General features: G+C 45.7%; 4 protein-coding genes across 4 annotated transcripts in view; 3 read left to right on the plus strand and 1 right to left on the minus strand.

The window, feature by feature from the left end:
• Positions 1-2,576, plus strand: part of LOC104937895 (drebrin-like protein B) — a 10,092-nt gene extending 7,516 nt beyond the window's left edge. The window contains exon 14 of the mRNA XM_027281363.1: positions 2,449-2,576. Within this exon, the coding sequence (XP_027137164.1) occupies positions 2,449-2,576 (128 nt within the window). The remainder of the gene's footprint in view (positions 1-2,448) is intronic.
• A 1,992-nt stretch (positions 2,577-4,568) lies between these two features.
• LOC104937894 (cytochrome c oxidase subunit 5B, mitochondrial) lies at positions 4,569-7,930 on the plus strand. The gene is made up of 4 exons (XM_019263579.2): positions 4,569-4,724; positions 6,798-6,868; positions 6,954-7,053; positions 7,405-7,930. The coding sequence occupies exons 1-4, from the start codon at positions 4,634-4,636 to the stop codon at positions 7,515-7,517; spliced, it is 375 nt and encodes a 124-aa protein (XP_019119124.1). The 5' UTR covers positions 4,569-4,633; the 3' UTR covers positions 7,518-7,930.
• A 1,654-nt stretch (positions 7,931-9,584) lies between these two features.
• Positions 9,585-12,786, plus strand: LOC104937893 (cytochrome c oxidase subunit 5B, mitochondrial). Its single transcript, XM_019263578.2, has 4 exons — positions 9,585-9,738; positions 11,385-11,455; positions 11,643-11,742; positions 12,255-12,786. The coding sequence occupies exons 1-4, from the start codon at positions 9,642-9,644 to the stop codon at positions 12,365-12,367; spliced, it is 381 nt and encodes a 126-aa protein (XP_019119123.1). The 5' UTR covers positions 9,585-9,641; the 3' UTR covers positions 12,368-12,786.
• A 1,174-nt stretch (positions 12,787-13,960) lies between these two features.
• On the minus strand, positions 13,961-23,562 carry LOC109139584 (scavenger receptor cysteine-rich type 1 protein M130-like). The gene is given in 11 exon segments (XM_027281000.1): positions 13,961-14,856; positions 14,977-15,059; positions 15,549-15,875; positions 16,064-16,354; positions 16,448-16,762; positions 17,905-18,012; positions 18,015-18,158; positions 18,161-18,178; positions 18,272-18,586; positions 22,652-22,942; positions 23,340-23,562. Coding segments are annotated over 11 exon segments (2,085 nt in total). The 5' UTR covers positions 23,416-23,562; the 3' UTR covers positions 13,961-14,739.
• Between the last annotated feature and the right edge of the window lie 2,999 nt (positions 23,563-26,561).

The raw sequence follows: 26,561 nt of genomic DNA on the forward strand, positions 1-26,561 counted from the left end.
CAAGCCCCAACACGCCATACTGACAAACACATGGAGGAGAAGACGGAGCAGAGATACGCCGGGCAGTCGAGGAAGCTCTTCCTCGCGAGCCTCACAGCGAGGCTCTCAGCGAGGAGCTTCCTGCCCACAGCGAGAAGCTCTTGCCCCGCACAGCGAGGAGCTCTTTCCCCCCAACGAGGAGGCCTCTTCCCCCACAGCGAGGAGCTCTTTCCCCCACAGCCGGAGCCTTCCCTGTCGGCTCTCCCCACAAGCGAGGAGCTCTTTCCCCACGCTCCGACCGCCAATGCGACACTCGTGTCGAACCTCCACAGCCTGAAATGGTCCTCTGAGACTGTCCAGGGGGATTCACGAACTAAACTCTGATTGATCTACTTGGTGTCCCTCAGGAACCAAGCTTCTAATTCGTGAGTCAGTTTACGCCCAAAAATTGTAAATGACACGGAGAAGTTTTGATTAGATTTCGTGTCCCATGATATTAGGAGAGAGAGAGAGATGAGGATGGGAGGAGAGAGAGAGGAGAGAGGAGAGAGAGAGCAGAGGAGGTTATTAAAATATAATAGATATCAAAAATTAAAATAAAGTTATGTTCTATTGTTGTTCAGCAGGCGGTTACATTCAGCAGGTACAGACACGCCCACAGAAACACACTGAGCCTTTTATTATATGTTGGTGCAGGATTCATAGTCTTTATAGATAGGCTGAATTCTGTTTATTATCGTTACCGTGATAAATACCAGAAATTATTGGGGATACATTTAGTCCATATGGCCCGTCCTAGTCAGTGCAAATAAAGACCACTTCATCCAGAGAACACTGTGACGTCATCATCGACTATCAGCGCCACGCGTCACGATCGGCGGGACTAACCTCCGTCGTCATGTCGTGTGCTGGAGCTGAAGACGACTGCATTTATTATTATTTGATATATTTGATTTAAGGTCCCAGTCTCTCAGCATCTGGTGGTGTGATCGCTGCATTGCAATCTCCGTCCATCACCCTCGCCTAACTAGTGTAGACCGCCATCAGACTGCACGCGGCCAGTCATTGCTCTGCCACATGCTGTGACTTCAGTCATCGGCTTACAGCCTATTTGTAACTTTCTATTTTTTTTCATACAGTTTGTCTAACACAGGTTACTCAGCATCGGCTGAACATTGGTGCGGCCGGTGTGAGTATGAAAACACCTGTTCATTGATTAGTTAGCTATACACCCGGTTAAGAGGTGAACTCGTCACGTGGATGAAGTTATTTAATTTAAGTTATAAATGACATCAAAGTGGGTTTTTGTGTCATAAATGGTCTGATTGGATTGTTGCCCATTCAAAATTCAAAGAGAGTTTGATGAAGAGCTGAAAGACTTTGAAGACGATTCACTAATGTTTGATTCACGTTGTTAACTTTGTTTAACTTTTGTTAACTTTGTTTCACGTTTGATTCAACGTTTGATTCACGTTGTTCAACGTTGTTAACGTTTGTTAACGTTTGTTCACGTTTGATTCACGTTTGATTCACTTTGTCCGTTTGTTTCAACGTTTGTTTCAACGTTTGTTAACGTTGTTTCACAGCACGTTTTATTCACGTTTGATTCACGTTTGTAACGTTTGTTTAACGTTGTCACGTTTGTTCACGTTTGTTCACGTTTGTTCACGTTGTTAACGTTGATTCACGTTTGATTACGTTTGTTTAACGGTTTGTTTAACGTTTGTTTAACGTTTGGATTCACGTTTGTTTAAGTTTGTTTTAACGTTTGTTCAACGTTGTTCAACGTTTGTTTCATTTTTCACGTTTGTTTTACGTTTTGATTAACGTTGATTCACGTTTTGTTCACGTTTGATTCACGTTTGATCACTTTGATTCCGTTTTATTAACGTGTTTAACGTTTGATTCACGTTTGATTCACGTTTGTTTACGTTTGTTTACAACGTTTGTTTACGTTTGAGTCACGTTTGTTTAACGTTTGTTTCACGTTGTTTCAACGTTTGATTCACGTTTGATTTCACGTTTGATTAACGTTTTGATTTAACGTTTTGATTCACGTTTGGATTCACGTTTGATTTACGTTTTCGTTTTAACGTTTTTGTTTAACGTTGTTGATTCACGTTTGTTTACTTGTGTTAACGTTTGTTTAACGTTTGTTAACAGTGCGTGCTCCATCAAGGTGAACGTACGTCACGGTGCTTTATGACCCGGAACCTGTGGACGTCACGTCACCTTGATGAAGCCTAGCATTAGCATGACGCGCAGTAATTAACGGTGTTTGAGGAGTTATTTTAATTATTGTGATTCTGACGTCCAGCCGGATCAAAGCTGGGGCTGGTGCAGACTGTTGGTGGCGACTGGCTTTCTGTCTACAACGCCTGCACGCACACATTTACACCATGTCCTTGTAATTAGCAGTCTTTAAAACGCGTTTGGTCTGTCCCTCGTTTTTGAAATCAGTTTTTTCAGGATTAAAAGAGTCGGTTTCTGGTTCTGGTCTGGTCGGGTTCCGTCTACCTCCAGCAGCCATGCCGCGGGTCAGAGCAGGTACCGGGGCGGCCCGGCGGCAGGCCGGAGACAGACGCTCGGAGCAGTAACCTTGCCGCCAATCTTGCTTCTTTAACGACAGTCTGTCGGGTCGCGGTTTTATGACGACACGGCGAAACGGAAAAGGACATCGGAAGAAGCGTTACGTCACAACGGTAACTATTCTTCCGATTGGTCACAAATAATTAATAAAAAACTTTAATAATAATAAGAATATGAAGACAGGAGAGACTACGTCCAGGTTTTAGACAGTCCTGCGGGACGTCACGGAGAACTACGCAGGTTTTAGACAGTCTGCGGGGACGTCTCAGAGACTACGTCCAGTTTTAGACAGTCTGGGGGACGTCACGAGACTACGTCCAGGTTTTAGACAGTCTGCGGGACGTCACGGAAATACTCCAGGTTTTAACAGTCTGCGTGGACGTCACAGAGACTACGTCCAGGTTTTAGACAGTCTGCGGGACGTCACAGAGCTACGTCACAGGTTTTAGACAGTCTGCTGTGGACGTCACGGAGAGCGAGAGTCCAGGTTTTAGACAGTCTGCGGGGACGTCACGAGACTACTCCAGGTTTTAGACAGTCGGTGGGGACGTCACAGAGACTACGTCCAGGTTTTAGACAGTCTGCGGGGACGTCATGGAACTACGTCCAGGTTTAAGACAGTCTGCGGGGACTCACGGACTACAAATATCCAGGTTTTAGACAGTCTGCGGGGACGTCCACAGACTACGTTCAGGTTTTAGACAGTCTGCGCGGGACGTCATGGAGACTACGTCCAGGTTAGACAGTTGGACATCTGCGGGGACCGTCACGGAGAACACGTCCAGGTTTAAGACAGTCTGCGGGGACGTCACAGAACTACGTCCAGGTTTAGAACAGTCTGCGGGGAGTCCACAGACTAGACGTTCGGTTTAAGACAGTCTGCGGGGAGTCAGGAGACACGTCCAGTGTTTTAAGACTAGTCCCGGTAACTCGGGGACGTCACACCAGACCTACGTCCAGTTTTAGACAGTCGGCGGGGACGTCTCAGAGACTAGGTCCAGGTTTTAGACAGTCTGCGGGGACGTCACTACAGAGACTAAACGTCCAGGTTTTAGACAGTCCGGGGAACGTACGGAACTAGTCCTAGGTTAGACGTCCCGCAGACTGTCTAAACCTGGCGTAGTCTGTTGTGACGTCCCCGCAGACTGTCTTAAACCTGGACGTAGTCCGCCGTGACGTCCCCCGCAGACGGTCTAAAACCTGAACGTAGTCTGTGTGAACGTCCCCCCAGACTGTCTTAAAACCTGGACGTAGTCCTCCGTGACGTCCCGCAGACTGTCCTTAAACCGACGTAGTCTCCCCGTGACGGCCCGCAGACTGTCTAAAAACCAACCTGGACGAGTCTCCATGACGTCCCCGCAGACGGTCTAAAACCTGAAACGTAGTCCTGTGTGACGTCCCCGCAGACTGTCCTAACCTGATGTATACTCCGTGACGTCCGCAGAGGTCTTAAACCTGGACGTAGTCCTCCGTGACGTCCCCGCAGAAACGGTCTAAAACCTGGACGTAGTCTCTGGGACGTTCCCCACAGACTTCTAAAACATGATGTAGTCTCCGTGACGTCCCCGCAAGACGGTCGACAACCTGGCGTAGTCGCCGTGACGTCCACGCAGACTGTCCCCTAAACCTGGCGTAGTCTCGTGACGTCCCAGCAGACCCTGTCTAAAACCTGGAAGTAGTCCTCTGTGACGTCCACGCAGACGGTCTAAAACCCTGGACGTAGTCCCATCCGTGACGTCCACAGACTGTCCCTAAAACCTGGACGTGTCTCCGTACGTCCCCATCAAGACTGTCTACAACCGGACGTAGTCCCTCTGAGACGTCCCCGCAGACTGTCTAAAACCTGGACGTAGTCTCCGTGACGTCCCCGCAGACTGTCTAAAACCTGGACGTAGTCTCTCATGTCTCTTATTATTATTATTATTATTAAAGTTTTTTATTAAATTATTTGTGACAATCGGAAGAATAGTTACAGTTGTGACGTAACGCTTCTTCCGATTCTTTTCCGTTTCCGCCGTGTCGTCATAACCCCGCGACCACGACAGACTGTCCGTAAAGAAGCAAGATGGCGGCAAGGTTACTGCTCCGAGCGTCTGTCTCCGCCTGCCGCCGGGCCGCCCCGGTACCTGCTCTGACCCGCGGCATGGCTGCTGGAGGTAAGGACGGAACCAGAACCAGAACCGAATCTTTTAATCCTGAAAAAAAACTGATTTAAAGACGAGGACAGACCAAACCGCGTTTAAAGATCTGCTAATTTAACAAGACATGGTGTAAATGTGTGCGTGCAGCTTGTAGAAGAAGAAGACAGTCTGCCACAACATCTGCACCAGCCCCAGCTTTGATCCGGCTGACGTCAGAAATCACAATAATTAAAATAACTCCTCAAACACGTTAATTACTGCGCGTCATGCTAATGCTAGGCTTCATCAAGGTGACGTGACGTCACGGGTTCGGGGTCAATAAAGCCCGTGACGTCACGTCACCTTGATGGAAGCAGCATGTTAATCAAACGTTAAACAAACGTGAATCAAACGTGAATCAAACGTTAAACAAACGTTAATCAAACGTTGAACAAACGTTGAACAAACGTTAAACAAACGTGAATCAAACGTTAAACAAACGTGAAACAAACGTGAAACAAACGTAGACAAACGTTGGTCAAACGTTGAACAAACGTTAAACAAACGTGAATCAAACGTTGATCAAACGTTGAACAAACGTGAAACAAACGTGAATCAAACGTTAAACAAACGTGAATCAAACGTTAAACAAACGTGAATCAAACGTGAAACAAACGTGAATCAAACGTTAAACAAACGTGAATCAAACATTAGTGAATCGTCTTCAAAGTCTTTCAGCTCTTCATCAAACTCTCTTTGAATCTTTGAATGGGCACAAATCCAATCAGACACATTTATGACACAAAAACCACTTTGATGTCATTTAATAACTTAAATTAAATAACTTCATCCACGTGACGAGTTCCCTCTTAGACCGGTGTATAGCTAACTAATCAATGAACAGGTGTTTTCAGTACTCACACCGGCCGGCACCAATGTTCAGCCGATGCTGAGTTAACCTGTGTTAGACAAACTGTATGAAAAAAATAGAAAGTTAAATTAGGCTGTAAGCAGATGACTGAAGTCACAGCATGTGGCAGAGCAATGACTGAGCCGCTGTGCAGTCTGATGGCCGGTCTACACTAGTTAGGCGAGGGTGATGCGAGGAGATTGCAATGCAGCGATCACACCACCAGATGCTGGAGACTGGACCTTTAAATCAAATATATCAAATAAATAATAAAATGAAGTCGTCTTCAGCTCCAGCACACGACATGACGACGGCGTTAGTCCCGCCGATCGTGACGCGATGGCGCTGATAGTCGAGTGATGACGTCACAGTGTTCTCTGTGATGAAGTGGTCTTTATTTGCACTGACTAGGGACGGGCCACATGGACTAAAAATGTATCCCAATAATTTCTGGTATTTATCACGGTAACGATAAATAAACAGATTCAGCCTGATCTATAAAGACTATGAATCTGTCACCAACATAATAATAAAAGGCTCAGTGTGTTTCTGTGGGCGTGTCTGTACCTGCTGAATGTAACCGCTGTGAAACAATCAGGAAATAACTATAATATCATGGGACACAAATCTAATCAAACTTCTCCGTGTCATTACATTTTGTGGCGTAAACTGACTCAGATTTAGAAGCTGGTTCATGAGACACACAGGTAGATCATCAGAGTTTAGTTCGTGAATCCACCTGGACAGTCTCAGAGACATTTCAGGCTGTGGAGGTTCGACAGAGTGTCTGATTGGCGTCCGGAGCGTGGGGAAAGAGCTCCTCGCTGTGGGGGAAAGAGCTCCTCGCTGTGGGGGAAAGAGCTCCTCACTGAGGGGAAAGAGCTCCTCGCTGCCCGGCGTATCTGCTCCGTGAGGGGAAAGAGCTCCTCGCTGCCCGGCGTATCTGCTCCGTCTTCCTCCATGTTTGTCAGTATGCGTGTTGGGCTGCGAGTGTGTCGTGCGCATACATACGTCATCAACAGGAATTTATCGTTTTTATCGTGGGATGATGACATGTTCTTACCATGTGGAATGTTTTTGACGATATATATCGTAAACGATGAAATATCGCACATCCCTAGATGGTGATGATAGTCGAGTGCCGATGTCACAGTGTTGTCTGTTTTTATTTCCACTGACGTTGTCTGCTCCCTCGTCAGGGATTCCCACTGATGAAGAACAAGCCACAGGCATGGAGAAGAAGATCATGAACGCCATGAAGGAGGGAAAGGTGAGATCACTGAGCCGCGCTCGGTCTGTTGCAGCATGAATTTCTGAATGAATCATGACATCACGAACGCTTCCCTCTCCTTCAGGATCCCTACAGCATGATGAAGCCCAAGAGCTACGCCGGCTCCAAGGCGGACCCCCACCTTGTCCCCTCCATCACAAACAAGAGGATTGTGGGATGTGTCTGTGAGTTCTCAAAGTCCTAAATGTTACCTGACGGATTGTGTTAGCATATTAGCAGTTACACCCGGACAGAGGTCGAGCTCAGACCAACAGGGAACGTCGTCACCGTACCGAGGTGCTTTCAGACTTTATTGATCAGTAGCAGCAGAGGTAACTGAACTGACTCAGCCCGGGACGCCAGGAGCCAAACCCGACGAGAAAACCTCCCCGGTAGGCTGCTGTGTTCCCTGTTAGAGGTTCTGTTCGGTCCGGCAGTGTTCGCTGGAAGGTAGACGCTGACGCTGCATTGTGTAGCGGTAGGTAGAGTGTAACGCACACTTGCTATTGGCTCAACACTATTTTCTGTGTCTGCAGGTGAAGAAGACAACACCGCCGTGGTTTGGTTCTGGCTTCACGAGGGCGAGGCCCAGCGCTGCCCGTCCTGTGGTTCCCACTACAAGCTGGTGGCCCATGAGCTCCCTCACTAACTCCTACATACCTGTGTCATTGTAGACGTTACCACAGAGCTGTGTCTCAGAAATATTCCTCTTTACCTTTAGAACGATGGAGAAACATCAGACGGCAGCGTTTCTTTCTTCAGTCTCCAGGAAGTTAATTTATCTCTGGACCTTTTGGTTCCGTCCACTTCCTGGTCTTAAGTTAACGTCCCCGTCTGATTGGTCTTGGACTCGTTCTGTCTCAGTACTTGATCGACCTGCTGACCTCATCAGTCTTTTGCTTTACACGTTACCTTTTCCAGAGGGATCACATGTGGTTCGGGTTCAGTTTTCTCTTCAACATTTCCATTCAGCTGCAGTTTACATCCACACGTGTACTGTACGACGTTACACTCGGTCCACCTAACTCCTTTTATTGAACCAATAAAGTTCTTGAACTCCTGCTTGTGGACGTGTTTCACTCTGTCCTGGTACGTTTGGCTGTGATTTGGTTTAATTCTACCCGTAACATAGGAGGACGTCAAACTGACGATGAGGATGTGACACGACACCATCACGGAGACTTTCACACTTTGTTTATTAAGTCGACTCACTGACACATTTAGATCAGACTGCATTTGTTACATCCAAATAAAGTTTACAGAAAGATAGAAATATACCTGGACCGTAATATGGGTTCAGTGTTCTGAATAAAAAGAATCAACCTTTATGAATTTTAAATTGAATTGGTCTTATGTTGTTTATATGACACAGCCTTTATAGTCTTTTTGTATTTGAATTATCTCATTTTATGTATCTGAACACGGAGACCTCAGTCGTGACACTTGAACAAAAATCATGTTTGGACCCGTTACATTAACCATGAATTCAGTTTTATGTTAACGGGCATCATGTGATGGGACGCAAACATGCCCAAAGTTTACGTTGACCAGTGAACATGATAACATGTAAAGTATATATTAAAAACAGTGAACCTGTAAGTAAATCATTTGGTTCTGTAGCGCCTCCCAGAGGGCACAAATGCATCTGCAGTGTTGTGACAAGTGAGTTTCTCCAGTGTGGGAACACTGAAATCTAAAAGTCATTATTTAGAAATATGACTTTAATTCTCACCATATTTAATAACGACGTAATTAATAACGTAATTAATTTTAAAAAATAGTTTATATGTGGCCCTAATACTGCGTTGTAATATATAATATATACACAATTATATAATATTAATATATAAGATATTATGATATAAAACATTTAGTTACATCAGGAAATATGATATGAAATACTGTTAAAAACATCCAGATTAACACAGCAGGCAGGGAAATAACGTCCATGTGGGTCCAGCTCACTTAACAAGGGAATGAAGAAGCAGTAAAGAAAGAGGAGGCGGTAAAGAAAGAGGAGGTGGTAAAGAAAGAAGAGGTGGTAAAGAAAGAGGAGGCGGTAAAGAAAGAGGAGGCGGTAATGAAAGAGGAGGAAATGAAAGAGGAGGTGGTAAAGAAAGAGGAGGTGGTAATGAAAGAGGAGGTGGTAATGAAAGAGGAGGTGGTAATGAAAGAGGAGGAAATGAAAGTAAAATGATGAAAAGCAAAAGGAAAAAGTTTAATATGAAAAGAAATCATCAATCAGTGGAAGAAGCAGGGAGACATTTGTATAAAGGACAAGGTGTAGCAGGACAGGTGGGGTGATGGAGGTAGCAGAGCAGGTGACCATGAGCAGGCAGTGCTCAGTAAACTGAAGAACACACTCAGTATATTTGTATTTGTGTTCATTTATTGGGCCCATGTACAGTATTAAACATACACCCGTAAACATAAGCCCGTCCTGTCTTCACTACAAGCCCGTCCTGTCCTCACTACAAGCCCGTCCTGTCCTCTCTACAAGCCCGTCCTGTCTTCACTACAAGCCCGTCCTGTCCTCACTACAAGCCCGTCCTGTCCTCTCTACAAGCCCGTCCTGTCCCGGCCCTCCTCTGCAGGCTCAGTGTGTTCTCCTCCAGGGTTCAGCTGGTATATCGGCTGCAGTACAGCAGTGAGGTGCAGCAGAGGGCGCTGTGTGCGGCACTAAGGATGCAGACTGCCGTGAGACAGCGAAGAAGAAGAAGGAGACGTCAGACCAGGTCAAAGGTCACACCCTTGACGTCAGGAAGAAGCAGACATGGCGGCGAGGTCACTGCTCCGCTCGGCTGTCCGAGCCGCGAACACCTGGCGGGCCGCCCCGGTACCTGCTCTGACCCGCGGCATGGCTGCCGGAGGTGAGGACGGAACCAGAACCAGAACCGAGTCTTAAATACTGAAAAGGTTCGATGGTTAGCGTTAGCAACGTTAGCAGCGAGAGCTAACGAGCTAACGCTAGCTGCAGGTAGCGCGTTGTTCAGGTGTGAAACACCGGTGTTACAGCTCAACGAGCGACCGTGTTAACTGGTGACCGTTAGCCAAAACGCCCCCGGTGGTTGCCGTGGTTACAGTCAGATGAAGACGTCATGTTTGGCACTGTGTGTGTGTGTGTGTGTGTGTGTGTGTGTGTGTCACACCAAACAGGAAGATGCATCATGTTGGATGACCGCTAACAACCTGATACCGATTATTACAAATTAATTATTAATGTACTGACACGTTCAATTCATGACGTCACTGATTTGTACTGATTTCATATCTTACACATGAATTATTATTGATGTCGTCGCCTCTTATTTTTCATCAGCGGTTCTCCTGCCAGCCTTCAGGTCTGTGCACGTCATTAACAAATGAAAGTGTTCAAAGAGCGTCACCTGATCTGTCGATCCGCACCTGTCAGGTTGAGCTCACAACCGCCCCAGCTTCACGTTTTGTGTTTGAATTAGGGGTGTATCAGTACACACAAGTCACGGTTCGGTACGTATCTCGGTATGGGGGTTCACGGTTCGGTATGTACCTCGGTATGGGGGTCACGGTTCGGTACGTTTCTCGGTATGGGGGTCACGGTTCGGTACGTTTCTCGGTATGGGGGATCACGGTTCGGTACGTTTCTCGGTATGGGGGATCACGGTTCGGTACTTACCGCGTTATGGTGGGGGTCACGGTTCGGTACATACCGCGGTATGGGGCTCGCAGTTCGGGTACGTTTCTCGGTATGGGGGTCGCGGTTCGGTACGTTTCTCGATATGGGGCCCGCGGTTCGGTATGTACCTCGGTATGGGGGTCACGGTTCGGTACGTTTCTCGGTATAGGGGGTCACGGTTCGGTACGTTTCTCGGTATGGGGGATCACGGTTCGGTACGTTTCTCGGTATGGGGGATCACGGTTCGGTACTTACCGCGTTATGGTGGGGGTCACGGTTCGGTACATACCGCGGTATGGGGCTCGCAGTTCGGGTACGTTTCTCGGTATGGGGGTCGCGGTTCGGTACGTTTCTCGATATGGGGCCCGCGGTTCGGTACGTACCTCGGTATGGGGGTCGCGGTTCGGTACGTACCTTGGTATGGGGGTCGCGGTTTGGTACGTTTCTCGGTATGGAGGTCGCGGTTTGGTATGTTTCTCGGTATGGGGGTTTCTCGGTTTCTATCTTTTCTTCTTCGTCCTTTTTTGTAACTACTTCTTCTTCTCCTGTAATGACTGTTTCTGGCAGCTTTTAAGCTCATTACCGTCACCTGGATTAAAGTTAATTAACTCACTCAGACGCATTCGTCATATGACTGCGTGCACCGAACTGCGAGCCTGTACTGTGACCGTCACACCCCTAGTTTGAATACATGTGTTTTGGTTGTACACTAATGGATGAGTGTGTGTTTAGCAGACTCATCACTCTGTTGTTTCATATTAAAACCAGATTAAAGGTGGCGTGTGTTTCTTGTAAACGTTGAAGGTACGACCTCGTTTGTTTGCTTTGCTCAGACATGTTTGTAACTCGTTATGACGTCAGGAATTCCCACTGATGAAGAACAAGCCACGGGCATGGAGAAGAAGATCATGAACGCCATGAAGGAGGGAAAGGTGAGATCACTGAGCATTCGTTCAGAAAACATATCTCAGTCCTTTGGCTCATACCACATGAGCAGTGTGTGCACTGAGTTTAGCATCAGTGTATGACGGGGATGTGCCGTACACGTCCTCAGTGAAAAGATTCTTTACATCACATGAAATGTATTCTTGTCTGATGGAACGCTTCCCTCTCCTTCAGGATCCCTATAGCATGATGAAGCCCAAGAGCTACGCCGGCTCCAAGGCGGACCCCCACCTTGTCCCCTCCATCACAAACAAGAGGATTGTGGGATGCGTCTGTGAGTTCTCAAAGTCCTAAATGTTACCTGACCCGTTTAAGCTGAGTCGCTTTACCGCAGAGCCAACATCAAGTTTACCCTTTAATAGCTTTAGCGATTATATGGGTACGTAACAAAAACATGAAAACGGCGTGTGTTCACTTTAGTGCTTCACCACTTCAAGCTAAACTTGCTGAGCTTTGCTGTTTTGTCGTCAACAGTTTTATTCCAACCCTGCGTACCACAAACTATCTGCATCGTCATTGGTGTTTCAAAGGTGAATTTGGGTGGTACACCTTGATTTGAGAGTCGTCATGTGACATGACGCACGTTTTCACAGACTTTAATTTGTAGATGTAAATGTAATTATCTCAATCCACCACAGCTGTGACGTGTTATCTCACGACTTTGTTATTCGAGATAGATAACTGGGTCGAAACACCGGCAGACCCGTCCAGAGGCACTCACTCAGTTCTGTCGGACCTTCTTTGTTGTGTTTGCGTCTCTCACTTTGTCTCATTTCCTGCCTGCAGGTGAAGAAGACAACACCGCCGTGGTTTGGTTCTGGCTTCACGAGGGCGAGGCCCAGCGCTGCCCGTCCTGTGGTTCCCACTACAAGCTGGTGGCCCATGAGCTCCCTCACTAACTCCTACATACCTGTGTCATTGTAGACGTTACCACAGAGCTGTGTCTCAGAAATATTCCTCTTTACCTTTAGAACGATGGAGAAACATCAGACGGCAGCGTTTCTTTCTTCAGTCTCCAGGAAGTTAATTTATCTCTGGACCTTTTGGTTCCGTCCACTTCCTGGTCTTAAGTTAACGTCCCCGTCTGATTGGTCTTGGACTCGTTCTGTCTCAGTACTTGATCGACCTGCTGACCTCATCAGTCTTTTGCTTTACACGTTACCTTTTCCAGAGGGATCACATGTGGTTCGGGTTCAGTTTTCTCTTCAACATTTCCATTCAGCTGCAGTTTACATCCACACGTGTACTGTACGACGTTACACTCGGTCCACCTAACTCCTTTTATTGAACCAATAAAGTTTGCTGTGGATGAACTTCACTGGTTCTGGTTGAGTTTTTTTCCTAAGAAGGTTGAATTCAGACTTTTTCCTCAAACCTCTTTTCATGTTTCAAAATGCTCTGAACCTGACGTTCAGAGGTTCTGCGAGCATTGACAAATATGAGTAACTGAGTGTTACTGCAAGTCACAGTATTCACTATTCCCTATACTTATTGTTCTGACGTATTTCAGGAATTTCAGTGCGCTACTCCTGCGGTTTTCATTGCACATAAAGGGTATCAAAACGACGGCTCTTGTGGCCACAAATGTCACTCTACAGAAATAATACTAAATAATAATTTCTACATAGAAACGTAGGAAAATTCGTGGGCTACGCAGCGATATCACTGCTGAAGCTGTCAGACTTATAGTTTTGGTGGGAGACGCACTGATGCGCCAGGATCACCCACCGACAGCCCCATCTACTCCCATGTAAACTGGAGAGGAGAACCTTGTGGGACTCCATGACAAACTTTGGTCTGCATGGAGGATTCATCATTGACGTGAACAAACTGAGATCGATCTAAAAAATACGACGTAAACCAGCTTAGGGCGGTTCCTTTGATGCCAGTTTGATGTTTGAGTCTCTGTAAAAGAATTTGATGGTCAATGGTGTCAAATGCAGCACTAAGATCTAACAGGACAAGTACAGAGATGAGTCCTTTGTCTGATGCCATTAGGAGGTCATTTGTAACTTTGACTAATGCGGTCTCTGTGCTATGATGCACTCTAAATCCTGACTGGAAATCCTCAAATAGACTATTGTTATGGAGAAAGTCACACAGCTGATTAGCTACAGCTTTCTCAAGTATCTTAGACAGAAAGGGAAGGTTTGATATCGGTCTGTAATTGGCTAAGACCTCTGGGTCTAGTAAACAAGAAGAAATTGGTGACATCTGATTTTCAATATTGCACGTTGTTTTCTCACGACATGGCACTGATCATTCATTAATGAACATCCAGATCTACAAGTCCGACAGCAGGTGGTTCTGAACATGTTTTTTTCTGTTATCTCAAGATTATTGTTAGAGGAGTATTGTAAAATTAGATTTAGATGATATATAAAAATGTTTCAGGTCGTTTTCATTGTGTTTGGACCTCAGTGTAACTGTTTTCAAATTAAACTATTGTCGAGGAAGTTCCAGTGAGAGATGAACAAACAAAGTGACTCCAATATTGTCTTTGATTTATTCAACAGAGTTAGAATAACATGATTAAGATTAAATGATTAATGAAGATTAACTGATTAAGACTAAATGAGCAAAGAACTGCCATTATTCCAAAGAACAGCACTCAGAGTACAAAGTCAAAGTATTTCAGTGGAAAGGTCAGAGGTCCTCACACACAAAGAGGTTCAGAGTCTGACACAGAGGAATAAAAGTCATTTACATTTATACAGTTCCTGTCCTGCATCTGACGTGATCGGAAACCTTTAACTTGATGACAAGAAACTAAAGTTCAGTTGTTCCCAAGCCTGACAAGTGAATCTTCCCGTAATGTGAGTCTGAGCCTTATCTGTAGCCCTGAAGGTTATCACAAGAACTCCTCGTACGGAGTTTGCTACCCAACTCTCAGCAGGCGGCAAGTCACAGCTGTGAGATAGAAAAGTTACAATCTGTGGTCGCATTCCTCAAAATACACAGAGCACAGCAAAACACAGTTCAGTTCAAGGTTAACAGTGTCACGGATACATTCGGTCACCACAGCTATATATTTGTGAGGAGCTTCTAAAGATGGACGTCTTCAGAGGAACCAATGGGCTTGGAGCTGAGAGCAGGCAGGAAGTCAGAAAGTATTCAGACAGACAGACTAACATGTTGTTGTGTTTTCATGTTGGCAGTCAGAAAAATACAGTCCATCATTTAATGGAACAATTCCAACCTGACAGTTTAAAGAGAACACGAGTATAAACACGTCCAATCCATGTGGATGTGGAGGAGCTCCTTGGAGGTCCTACTCTGCTCCCTGAGCTCCTTCCTCTGCAGTCGGTCCTTCAGCTGCACCAACAGCCACGTTCATGTCGACCAGCTCAATGTTCTCCTGTCTGCCCGCCTTCTGCCCCCTGCTGGCCTGGAGAGACATGACAGCACACAGATGAGACTTCCTGCATCACTCCTGTCTTCAGGTCAGTGAACACAGACGGATGCTTCATGTCAGTCAGTCCTCTGAACCACAGACATGTGTCAGTACCTTGTAGTAGAAACAGACGGCAGTGATCCCCAACAGCAGAGTCAGCGGCACGACGACCCATCTGCTGATGTGAACTGTTGGAGCTGATCAAACACAGACAGACATCACATCACATGATCACATGACATCATGAGTCCAGCAGCTTCCATCAAACACAAACTGGAGTGACCTGAAATCTCCTGAAATCACTTCAACATGGAGCTCTCTGATCGACCCGGTATCACGCCAAAGCGTGTAAAACACACGGTGGTCCACCGTGGCAGCGTCACGTTTTCAACACGTTCTCATTCTGCGCTCAAATGACCACGAATAAATATGCAACGTCCGGTTACCCTTTCAAAATAAAGCTTGCTGAGGTCACAGTGTGGTTCGGGTTCGGCACAAACACGACTTGGTTTGATTTAAGTACATTCCGTACGTTAACTTCCGTACGTTCCGTTCATTAACGAGACCTGGGACACTGACACTGACGTAAGTCTGGTTACTATGTGATGTGTCATACAGTGACAGCAGTCACAGTGTCAGCACACAACATGCATGGACACTGTGGTCAGCTGATGATCTTTCCTTACCTGAGCCAGTGAGAGCGAGCCGACGGCTCTCAGAGGAGAACTTATGAGAAGAAACGGAGACGTGATAAACACAGCTGTAGCTTCCTGTGTGGGCGGGCTCTGCAACAGGAAACAGGAAGTGGGCAGAGTGATTGACAGCTGGCTGGGTGTAGCTGTGTGCTGAGGTGGAGGAGGTGAAGGTGAGCTGGAAGGAGCCTCCTGGGTACTGTGGCTGGATGGAGCAGCTGATGGTGAAGGTGGAGCCCCACAACACATGAAACCCCTGCTGCTGGACCTCGGAGACCCCGTTCATGGAGGACACAGAGATGTTGGGCTGAACCAGCAGGTCTGTAGACAGAGAGACAGACAGACAGACAGACAGACAGGTTTGTCCAGGTGTGTCCTGTCAGGTGAAGCTCAGCAGTCTGTGGAGGCTCTGAAGGCTCCAGAAACAAGTTCACTTCTCTGCACTTCAGGAGGTCGCTGTCCTGGACTGAAGTCCAATGAAGACCACCAACTGTCCCTGATGGACTTACCTGAACAGGTGAGATTCAGGATGGAGGAGGAGGAAGATGATGATGCACAGTCCCTCAGAGCAGATCCAGACTGAACACAGTCAGACCTGATCCACCACACAGATCTGTCTGAGGACTCCTCTCTCTGTTCTACAGAAACAGCAGAGCCACAGTCCAGATCTCTGCAGGCAACAGCTGCTGTCTTCAGGGTCCAGTCAGAGTAATAATCCACTGGTCTCCATTCTGCCAGATGTTTCAGCTCCAGTGTTCCTGCACAGCGACTGTGTCCTCCCACCAACCTGACAGTAGGTTCTGAACAGAAACAAGAGAGTCATCAGTCAAAGAACAAAGTGAGTTTCATCAGAACAGAAATGAACCAAATCAAAGCTGCAGCTCCTCTTCTACCTGAGCAGGTGAGTCCAACAGCTTTTCCAGGTGAGCAGGTGTTTCTAGTTGATCCTGAGCTTCTACGTGTCCGAGGGACAGAGACTCATGGGCCTCCACACTGGAACTCTTGGTCCACATTGGAGCCTCCACTCTCCATAGAGGCCCCCTGGAGGACTGAAGGAGCCCCACAGCCGAGCTCCCTACAGACCACCTCTGCATCCTGCTGGTCAAAGTCAGCTTCACACACTGAGGACCAGCGCTGGTCAGACTGGTCAGACTTGACCTCCAGTCTGCCTGAACATGGACTAGACCCATCCAGCAGCCTGACAGAGTCTGCAGAGATAACAGAAGATACGACAGAGAGAGTTCTTTAAGACCAAGTCTAAACCCACCATGACGTCACCTGTTTGTGTTCAACCATTTTTCAGCCTCCGCTTTGGCATCTTGGCTGCCACCATCTTGTTTTAGTGGAACCAGAAGTGACCATGTTTGGAGTGTGACCTTCAGAGCCTGAAGAAGAACACTGATTATATTCTGTCAGTGGTTCTGACTCTGCAGATGATCCAGAACGCTGCAGCACGTGGACTAACAGGAACCAGGATCAGAATCTAGATTCTCCCATTCTGGTTCTTAGGATGGGGCCACTCACGAGGACCTGCCTGTCCTGAGGCCTCTCTGGTCAGCAACCTCAAGCAACTGAGAGTGGTGAAACAACCAGCGCCTGCAGCACACAGAGTCTGCCAGCTGATTGCAACAAGGGACGGAAGCTAACGCTAAGTGAAGAGAATGAACGGAGCGAGCGCTTTCCTCTGAAGACCAACCTGCACAAGCAGACACTGCAAAGGAGGACACTTCACTGGACCAGATCTTTTCCCAGCCCGGCTCACTGGATCACCGGCTGACAAACAGCAAGCCACCACAGATGTCTTCTTTCATGGACGGGTAACATAGTGGACAAACAGCTTTACACAGCTGAACACGGCTAAGCACAGGACGGTTTACCTTTGTTAATGTGTATGTTCAGTTACCGACGTGTTTCCATCGAGCTTTATTGTTTGCTGGGATTGTTTCTGTGCTTACATTGAGCTCAGTAAACTCAGGTTCTGTGATACAGCTAAAGTTGATGTTAGTTAGGTTTGTTTCACACAGACACAAGGTCATGGCATAAAACTACCTAAGTCTTTAGATCACACACACACACACAGATGGAGAGCAAACTTAAAGCTCTCGCTCCACATATATATATTCTTGTCTCTGTGTAACACGTGTTTAATAGCTGCTGTGGTCCAGATGATGCCCACTACATTATTATTATTATTATTATTATTATTATTATTATTATTATTTATTATTATTATTATTGATGAATATATGAAGTTTGGATTTTGAGATTGTCAAAAAACGTGAGTTAATTTTCAACATGGGTCTATTACTGTCAGAAATGATGTCATAGATGATGTCACTGATGGACTTACCTGAACAGGTGAGATCCACGATGGAGGAGGAGGAACCTGATGATGCACAGTCCTCAGAGCGAGATCCAGAATGAACACAGTCAGACCTGATCCACCACACAGATCGTCTGAGGACTCCTTCTCTGTTCTACAGAAACAGCAGAGCCCTCCAGATTTGCAGGCAACAGCTGCTGTCTTCAGGGTCCAGACAGAGAATAATCCACTGGCCTCCATTCTCCCAGAGTTTCAGCTCCATGTTCCTGCACAGCGATGTGTCCCACCAACCTGACAGGTTCTGAACAGAAACAAGAGAGTCATCAGTCAAAGAACAAAGTGAGTTTCATCAGAACAGAAATGAACCAAATCAAAGCTGCAGCTCCTCTTCTACCTGAGCAGGTGAGTCCAACAGCTTTTCCAGGCGAGCAGGTGTTTCTAGTTGATCCTGAGCTTCTCAGTCCCAGGAGAGCAGACTCATGGCCTCCACACTGGAACTCTTTGGTCCACATTGGAGCCTCCACTTCTCCATAGAGCGCCCCCTGGAGGACTGAAGGAGCCCCACAGCCGAGCTCCCTACAGACCACCTCTGCATCCTGCTGGTCAAAGTCAGCTTCACACACTGAGGACCAGCGCTGGTCAGACTGGTCAGACTTGACCTCCAGTCTGCCTGAACACAGACTAGTCCCATCCAGCAGCCTGACAGAGTCTGCAGAGATAACAGCAGATACAACAGAGAGAGAGAAAAGACAGCAGACACTAAATAAAAAGATGTCCTCAAACAACAATTCAGTGATTCAAACTGGATCAGAACCATCCAACATCACTCATGGTTAACAACAGACTGCCTGTTGCTGTCTGTCTGTGCTGTCTGTCGTCTGTCTGCTGTCTGTCTGTCTGTGATGCTTCACTCTCCTCTGTAGCCTGGTTAGCTCCGTTAGCTCCTCTATCTTATTATGCAGAGATCTGACTTTCCACAGAGAGCATGCTCGTAGAGCTAACAGCTGTTCTCGAGTGTAAACAAGAGAGCCGTTTTTCTTTTTTGATGGATCATGAAGTATGACAGAAAAAAGGCAAATCACTGATCTCCATATTCAAGTCCGACTGACACAACAGTGGATGAAGACTGGTGTCAAAAAAACACATGAAAAAAGTACAAAAAGGGAAAAAACAGTGACTGGACCTGGAAACCAACTACACGGTGCCATGGCAACAGAAAAAACAGAAGGACAAAATACAGAGATGATGTCACTGATGGACTTACCTGAACAGGTGAGATTCAGGATGGAGGAGGAGGATGATGATGATGTTGCACAGTCCCTCAGAGCAGATCCAGAATGAACACAGTCAGACCTGATCCACCACACAGTCTGTCTGAGGACTCCTTTCTCTGTTCTACAGAAACAGCAGAGCCACATCCAGATCTCTGCAACAACAGCTGCTGTCTTCAGGGTCCAGTCAGAGTAACTCACTGGTCCCATTCTCCAGATTTTCAGCTCAGTGTTCCTGCACAGCGACTGTGTCCTCCCACCAACCTGACAGTAGGTTCTGAACAGAAACAAGAGAGTCATCAGTCAAAGAACAAAGTGAGTTTCATCAGAACAGAAATGAACCAAATCAAAGCTGCAGCTCCTCTCTACGAGCAGGTGAGTCCAACAGCTTTTCCAGGTGAGCAGGTGTTCTAGTGATCCTGGACTTCTCAGTCCAGGAGAGCAGACTCATGGCCTCCACACTGGAACTCTTTGGTCCACATTGGAGCCTCCACTTCTCCATAGAGCGCCCCCTGGAGGACTGAAGGAGCCCCACAGCCGAGCCCCTACAGACCACCTCTGCATCGCTGGGCAAAGTCAGCTTCACACACTGAGGACCAGCGCTGGTCAGACTGGTCAGACTTGACCTCCAGTCTGCCTGAACATGGACTAGACCCATCCAGCAGCTTGACAGAGTCTGCAATAACAGAAGATACACAAGAGAGTTCTTTAAGACCAAGTCTAAACCCACCATGACGTCACCGTTTGTGTTCAACCTTTTCAGCCTCCGTTTGGCATCTTGGCTGCCACCATCTTGTTTTAGTGGAACCAGAAGTGACCATGTTTGGAGTGTGACCTCAGAGCCTGAAGAAGAACACTGATTATATTCTGTCAGTGGTTCTGACTCTGCAGATGATCCAGAACGCTGCAGCACGTGGACTAACAGGAACCAGGATCAGAGATCAGATTTCTCCCATTCTGGTTCTTAGGATGGGGCCACATCACGAGGACCTGCCTGTCCTGAGGCCTCTCTGGTCAGCACACCGCTAACTGAGAGTGTGAACAAGCCAGCGCCTGCAGCACACAGAGTCTGCCAGCTGATTGCAACAAGGGACGGAAGCTAACGCTAAGTGAAGAGAATGAACGGAGCGAGCGCTTTCCTCTGAAGACCAACCTGCACAAGCAGACACTGCAAAGGAGGACACTTCACTGGACCAGATCTTTTCCCAGCCCGGCTCACTGGATCACCGGCTGACAAACAGCAAGCCACCACAGATGTCTTCTTTCATGGACGGGTAACATAGTGGACAAACAGCTTTACACAGCTGAACACGGCTAAGCACAGGACTGTTTACCTTTGTTAATGTGTATGTTCAGTTACCGACGTGTTTCCATCTGAGCTTTATTGTTGCTGGGATTGTTTCTGTCTGTGCTTACATTGAGCTCAGTAAACCAGGTTCTGTGATACAGCTAAAGTTGATGTTAGTTAGGTTTGTTTCACACAGACACAAGGTCATGGCATAAAACTACCTAAGTCTTTAGATCACACACACACACACAGATGGAGAGCAAACTTAAAGCTCTCGCTCCACATATATATATTTCTTGTCTCTGGTGTAACACGTGTTTAATATGCTGCTGTGGTCCAGATGATGCCCACTACATTTATTATTATTATTGTTATTATTATTATTATTGATAATATATGAAGTTTGGATTTGAGATTTGTCAATAAAACGTGAGTTAATTTTCAACATGGGTCTATTACTGTCAGAATGATGTCAGATGATGTCACTGAGGCCTTACCTGAACAGGTGAGATCCACGATGGAGGAGAGGAAGATGATGAATGCACAGTCCTCAGCAGATCCAGACTAGAACCAGTCGACATGACCACACACAAGATCTGTCTGAGGACTCCTTCTCTCGTTCTACAGAAACAGCAGAGCCACAGTCCAGATCTCTGCAGGCAACAGCTGCTGTCTTCAGGGTCCAGTCAGGGTCACTCACTGGTCTCCATTCTCCCAGATGTTCAGCTCCAGTGTTCCCTGCACAGACTGTGTCCTCCCCACCAACCTGACAGTGGTTCTGAACAGAACAAGAGAGTCATCAGTCAAAGAACAAAGTGAGTTTCATCAGAACAGAATGAACCAATCAAAGCTGCACAGCTCTCTTCTACCTAGGCGGTGAGTCAAACAGCTTTTCCAGGTGAGCAGGTGTTTTCTAGTTGATCCTGAGCTTCACAGTCCAGGAGACAGACTCATGGCCTCCACACTGGAACTCTTTGGTCCACTTGGAGCCTCCACTTCTCCATAGAGCGCCCCCTGGAGGACTGAAGGAGCCCCACAGCCGAGCTCCCTACAGACCACCTCTGCATCCTGCTGGTCAAAGTCAGCTTCACACACTGAGGACCACGCTGGTCAGACTGGTCAGACTTGACTCCAGTCTGCCTGAACATGGACTATACCCATCCAGCAGCCTGACAGAGTCTGCAGAGAATACAGCAGATACAACGAGAGAGAGAAAAGACAGCAGACCTAAATAAAAGATGTCCTCAACAACAATTCAGTGATTCAAATGGATCAGAAAATTCCAACATCACTTCATGGTTAACAACAGAACACGTGGACACCATTGACATCACATCCTGTTAACAGACCTTGAACACTATTGGCATTAAAGGAACTGCACGTGAGCTGGTTTAAGTCTCATTGTTCTGATCATCTCAGTTTCTCGTGTTAATGATGAATCTCACAACACCAAAGTTAGTCATGGAGTTCCACAAGGTTCTGTGCTTGGAGATCATGAATTTTCATGTTGAATTTTGAAAAATAAAATTGTATTCAAATAAAAGAAGTGTCAAAAAGTTTCAGTTCTGAAGTTATTTTAATGAATCATTCTTTCAGTTTTCACTTTCAGATTTGATATTTGGCTTTCTATTTTTGTCCACTTTCAGACTTTTGGCCTGAGTGTGGCGTGGGGGGCGGGGCATCAGCTGAGAGGGCGTGGAGTCATGAGTGACATCATATCAATGACAGCTGACGACCTTCATCAGTCATGACTGACTCTGGCCTGTGGTCCACAAACCTGTCTGCCTGTCTGTCTTCTGTCGTCTGTCTGTCTGTTGCTGTCTGTCGGTCTGTCTGTCTGTCTGTCTGTTCTGTGATGCTTCACTCTCCTCTGTAGCCTGGTTAGCTCCGTTAGCTCCTCTATCTATTATGCAGAGATCTGACTTTCCACAGAGAGCATGCTCGTAGAGCTAACAGCTGTTCTCGAGTGTAAACAAGAGAGCCGTGTCTTTTTTTGATGGATCATGAAGTATGACAGAAAAAAGGCAAATCACTGATCTCCATAGTTCAAGTCCGACTGACACAACATGGATGAAGACTGGTGTCAAAAAAACACATGAAAAAAGTACAAAAAGTGAAAAAACAGTGACTGGACCTGGAAACCAACTACACGGTGCCATGGCAACAGAAAAAACAGAAGGACAAAATACAGAGATGATGTCACTGATGGACTTACCTGAACAGGTGAGATTCAGGATGGAGGAGGAGTAAGATGATAATAATGCACAGTCCCTCAGAGCAGATCCAGAATGAACACAGTCAGACCTGATCCTCCACACAGGTCTGCGTGAGGACTCCTCTCTCTGTTCTACAGAAACAGCAGAGCCACAGTCCAGATCTCTGCAGACAACAGCTGCTGTCTTCAGGGTCCAGAGAGAGTAATAATCCACTGGTCTCCATTCTCCCAGATGTTTCAGCTCCAGTGTTCCTGCACAGCGACTGTGTCCTCCCACCAACCTGACAGGTTCTGAACAGAAACAAGAGAGTCATCAGTCAAAGAAGTCACTTTAATTAAAGGCTCATTCTGGTATATTTTTTACACCTGGACACATTTTTACATGTTCAGTGTTCTGATCGACTAACAGGTAGAAAAGGTTTTGGTCGGTCCAGTAGATCGCCTCAGCCGGCAGCCGAGAAACAGACTGCAATGTCTGCAACAAAACCTTTGGGGGAGACTGTGCACCGTCAGAAGTCTGTCCTCTCAAAGAACTTGTTTTTACCAGTGACGGGCTCAGAAGACCACGGTGGAAACGTGAGGCAGTAAATCATCTTTAAGAAAAAGCTCTATCTCTGTCCCTGGAACTACCCTTTAGAAAACTGGAACTAAACTTTGATCCTCATCTCTCTTTTCTTTCCATATTTACCTTCTGAGTTTTGCCCTTCTTCAGTCTGCAGTCCTGAGGACAAAATCAGAAGATGAACATCAGGATGAAGCAGCATTTGCCGTGGACACAACAAACATTTTCAGGTTTCATCAAGAACTTTGTTGAAGCTCAGAAACGTCTCAGTGAACTCGCTCTGGATTCATATGACCAGTTTACTACAGGTGAGATGAATGGTGAATACACAGAGCACAGTCAGAACACTGCTGTCTGTAGATTACAGCAGGAGGAATATTGTGTTTGAATTTGATGTTTTTTTTTCCTGAGGTGTGGTGACTTCTGAAGTGCATTAAAATTAGATGTCTTCTCAGAAAAATGGTTTCCATTGTACATCGGACGGCCAAGCGTTTAATGTAATGAAGTAGAAGGCTATGGTAATGGAATATTTATTTTCTTTTGGGTAAAAATACACTCTATTCTGTGGAATTTACAACATTCCCACGACACACCTTACATCAGCGTTTGAATAAAAACTGTGTGTGAAGTATTTGACAAACGATAAACTGTGTTGTGTGTGTAATGTCTCCACTAAACTTGTTTTATTCAGTGTGAGTGGAAGCACACAGAGGTTGATGAAGAAATATTGTGTTTGAATCAGACGTTTTTTTTTTCTTTAGGTGTGGTGACTGTTAAGTGCATTAAATAATTAAGACGTACCCTCGAAAGTGTGTTAGTCGGATAAATATAAGGCAGTAATTACATCAAATTGAACATTTGTTTCATTTTATTCTGAAACATTTGACCATGAATGCAGCTGGTGGTATTCCTGTGAAAGGCTCTGATCCTGCTCTCCTGTTAGACAGTCTACAGAACACTAATGAACAGGTATGTTCATGTTTTGATCCTTTTTTCAAACCTCTAGGGCCTCAGGAAAGGGTGGTCCCCACTTTTAAGTGGTGAAAAATTGGTCCCCATACCACATATAATCCAGTATGTGTGTGTTTTGTTGTTTTTTAAGAGTGGAGCTGCAGGTGTGTGAGTGTTTCAGTCCGTGCTCAGTGGAGCCTCTGCGGGCTGCAGCAGAGAATTTGACGACCTACTTCACACAGCTAACAGTCCAAATGAAGTATAGGAACATTACAGACAGTAAAGTTATTCTAAATATGACTGGATTTGATTTCAGTGTTTAAACAAGCAAACACAGTGGATCAACGTGGACCAATCTGCCCGACCTGCCGAAGGGTTTTTGATGAACGGTCGGGCTGAACTCAGTTTCCTGTGACTCCTTCACAATAAAAGCCTCCCTGTATCTATCTAATTGGAGTGTTGATTATGAAGCAGTGGAAATGTTAGTGGTTAGCAGTTAGCAGTAACTTGATTCAGCTCTGATACGGCTGCAGGATTGAACAGGAAACGAGCTGATAACGTGCTGCAGTTTCCTGACAATTTGTCACAGTGTGAAGGCGATCTGAGTGATAATCAACGCATGCAAAGTGTCCGTGAGCAAGAACTGAACCCCAAACTGCTCCTGATGTGTGTGTGTGAAAGTGCAGAGTGTAATGTAATACATTTCATCTCATTCATAGTAATAATCATTTGTAATAAAATTCTTGAACACAATATGTAATAAACGTTGCTGCGTTTGTAATAAGTTGTTACATATTGCATCAGTACAGTCGTCCCTCACTGTAACACGGTTCACCTTTCGTGGCCTCGCTGTTTCACAGATTTTTTTAGTGTAATTTTGCATGCTTTTTTTTACAGCGTAGTGTACAGTATGATCAGTGATCATTAAAATTAAATTTGTTAAAAATGTTTGGGCTTGAAAACAGGTTTTGATCTCTGGTTTCATTTACTAAAACAGTATTGTACTTATTTTTGTTAAATCTGCAAAGGTTTGAACTTTGAGAGTTTAAATAAGAGAGAAATGTGAGAAAATGTTGATGCCTGTCTGAGAAAAGTGAATAAAAGTGTGTGGTTAGGGGTTTTACGGCCTTAAAACATGTAGAATAATTGTAAAAAATAAAGCTGATTACATCGCAGATTTCATCTATTGCGGGTTATTTTTAGAACGTATCCCCCGTGATAAACGAGGGACCACTGTAATTACAAAATGCGGGTGTTGCACCCATGTTTTTTTTTTTATCAAGAAATTGTAATAATTTGGTGCATTATGTAATAAAGCACCAAAATGATTGTCTTATTAAAAAAAAACATTATAACATCAGAGCGACATTGACTTAAGCATATCGAATCAAATCAATCAGATTTATTTGTAAGGTCAAAGTCACAAAGTCCATTTTCCCTGAGGCTTTACAACTGTACAGGGAGTGACACCCTCTGTCCTTAGACCCTCGGTTCCAGTGAGGAAAAACTTATATCAGCATGAATGAATTTTAAAAACTAATGGGATGTTTCATCGGTCAAATCTAAATCAAATATAACTGTATTCATAGAGAATGTGTTTGAAAGCTCATGGACAAAAACTGCACTAAGTGTTACTGGCACGGACATTATCGGTGCACTGAAGTGTTGGAAGACGTACACACATGCAATCTGGATTATGTTATGCAAATATTATACGTGAGAGAAAGCAGACAAAACAGGAAAAACAAACATGGGACAGAAAATGTAACAAGTTTTGCCGTTTACCTGCAGTTCTAGGATATGTAAAACAAACCCTCACAGTATATATGAGTAAAAGTAGTCTACAGACAAGAGCGGACAACAAAGAAAAAGGGAACTCGCTCAATACATCTGGGATTGTTTACTGCAGTAGACTTATATATCAGTATCAGTATCACGTTATAACGTGAGTCCTACCTGCAGTCCAAAGCAGCAGCAGCAGCATCAACAGGTGATCCATGTCCAGGTGGAGCGTCTCTCTGCGTCTGCTTGTCTGTGTGTCTCTGCTCTGATCTCTCGTGCTGTCCTCAGTGTGTATCTGCGTACAGGAAGAGGAGGAGCTCACTCACAGTCCATTGGAGAGTCCTCGTCTGACTTTGAGCCTTTGAAAGCCCAACCAATAACTAATAACTACTTTTAGTAGTAGTTTGCTATTTTAGTTTCTCCTGACCATGCAAATGAATATAAAACATGAATATGACATTTAGAGTGACGGTCCAACTGTCTAACTGACGGCGTCCAGCGTCCTGCAGATCATCATGGAAGTTACTGTTGATTATTAATCATCCATCTTTTGCTGTACGCTCTGCTTCACATCTTTCCTGGGTTTTAAACTGGCTTAAACCGGTTCTGGTCGGC

This window comes from Larimichthys crocea, chromosome VIII, assembly GCF_000972845.2.
Source record: "Larimichthys crocea isolate SSNF chromosome VIII, L_crocea_2.0, whole genome shotgun sequence".
In the NCBI taxonomy this organism is placed as follows: Eukaryota; Metazoa; Chordata; class Actinopteri; family Sciaenidae; genus Larimichthys; species Larimichthys crocea.

What these genes read in the sequence shown, in the direction of transcription:
- LOC104937894 (XM_019263579.2), top strand. Translation starts at nt 4,634, where the DNA reads ATGGCGGCAAGGTTACTGCTCCGAGCGTCTGTCTCCGCCTGCCGCCGG. An exon ending in CCGCGGCATGGCTGCTGGAG is followed by an intron (nt 4,725 to 6,797) that starts GTAAGGACGGAA and finishes CTCCCTCGTCAG; the next exon opens with GGATTCCCACTGATGAAGAA. An exon ending in ACGCCATGAAGGAGGGAAAG is followed by an intron (nt 6,869 to 6,953) that starts GTGAGATCACTG and finishes CCTCTCCTTCAG; the next exon opens with GATCCCTACAGCATGATGAA.
- LOC104937893 (XM_019263578.2), top strand. Translation starts at nt 9,642, where the DNA reads ATGGCGGCGAGGTCACTGCTCCGCTCGGCTGTCCGAGCCGCGAACACC. An exon ending in CCGCGGCATGGCTGCCGGAG is followed by an intron (nt 9,739 to 11,384) that starts GTGAGGACGGAA and finishes TTATGACGTCAG; the next exon opens with GAATTCCCACTGATGAAGAA. An exon ending in ACGCCATGAAGGAGGGAAAG is followed by an intron (nt 11,456 to 11,642) that starts GTGAGATCACTG and finishes CCTCTCCTTCAG; the next exon opens with GATCCCTATAGCATGATGAA.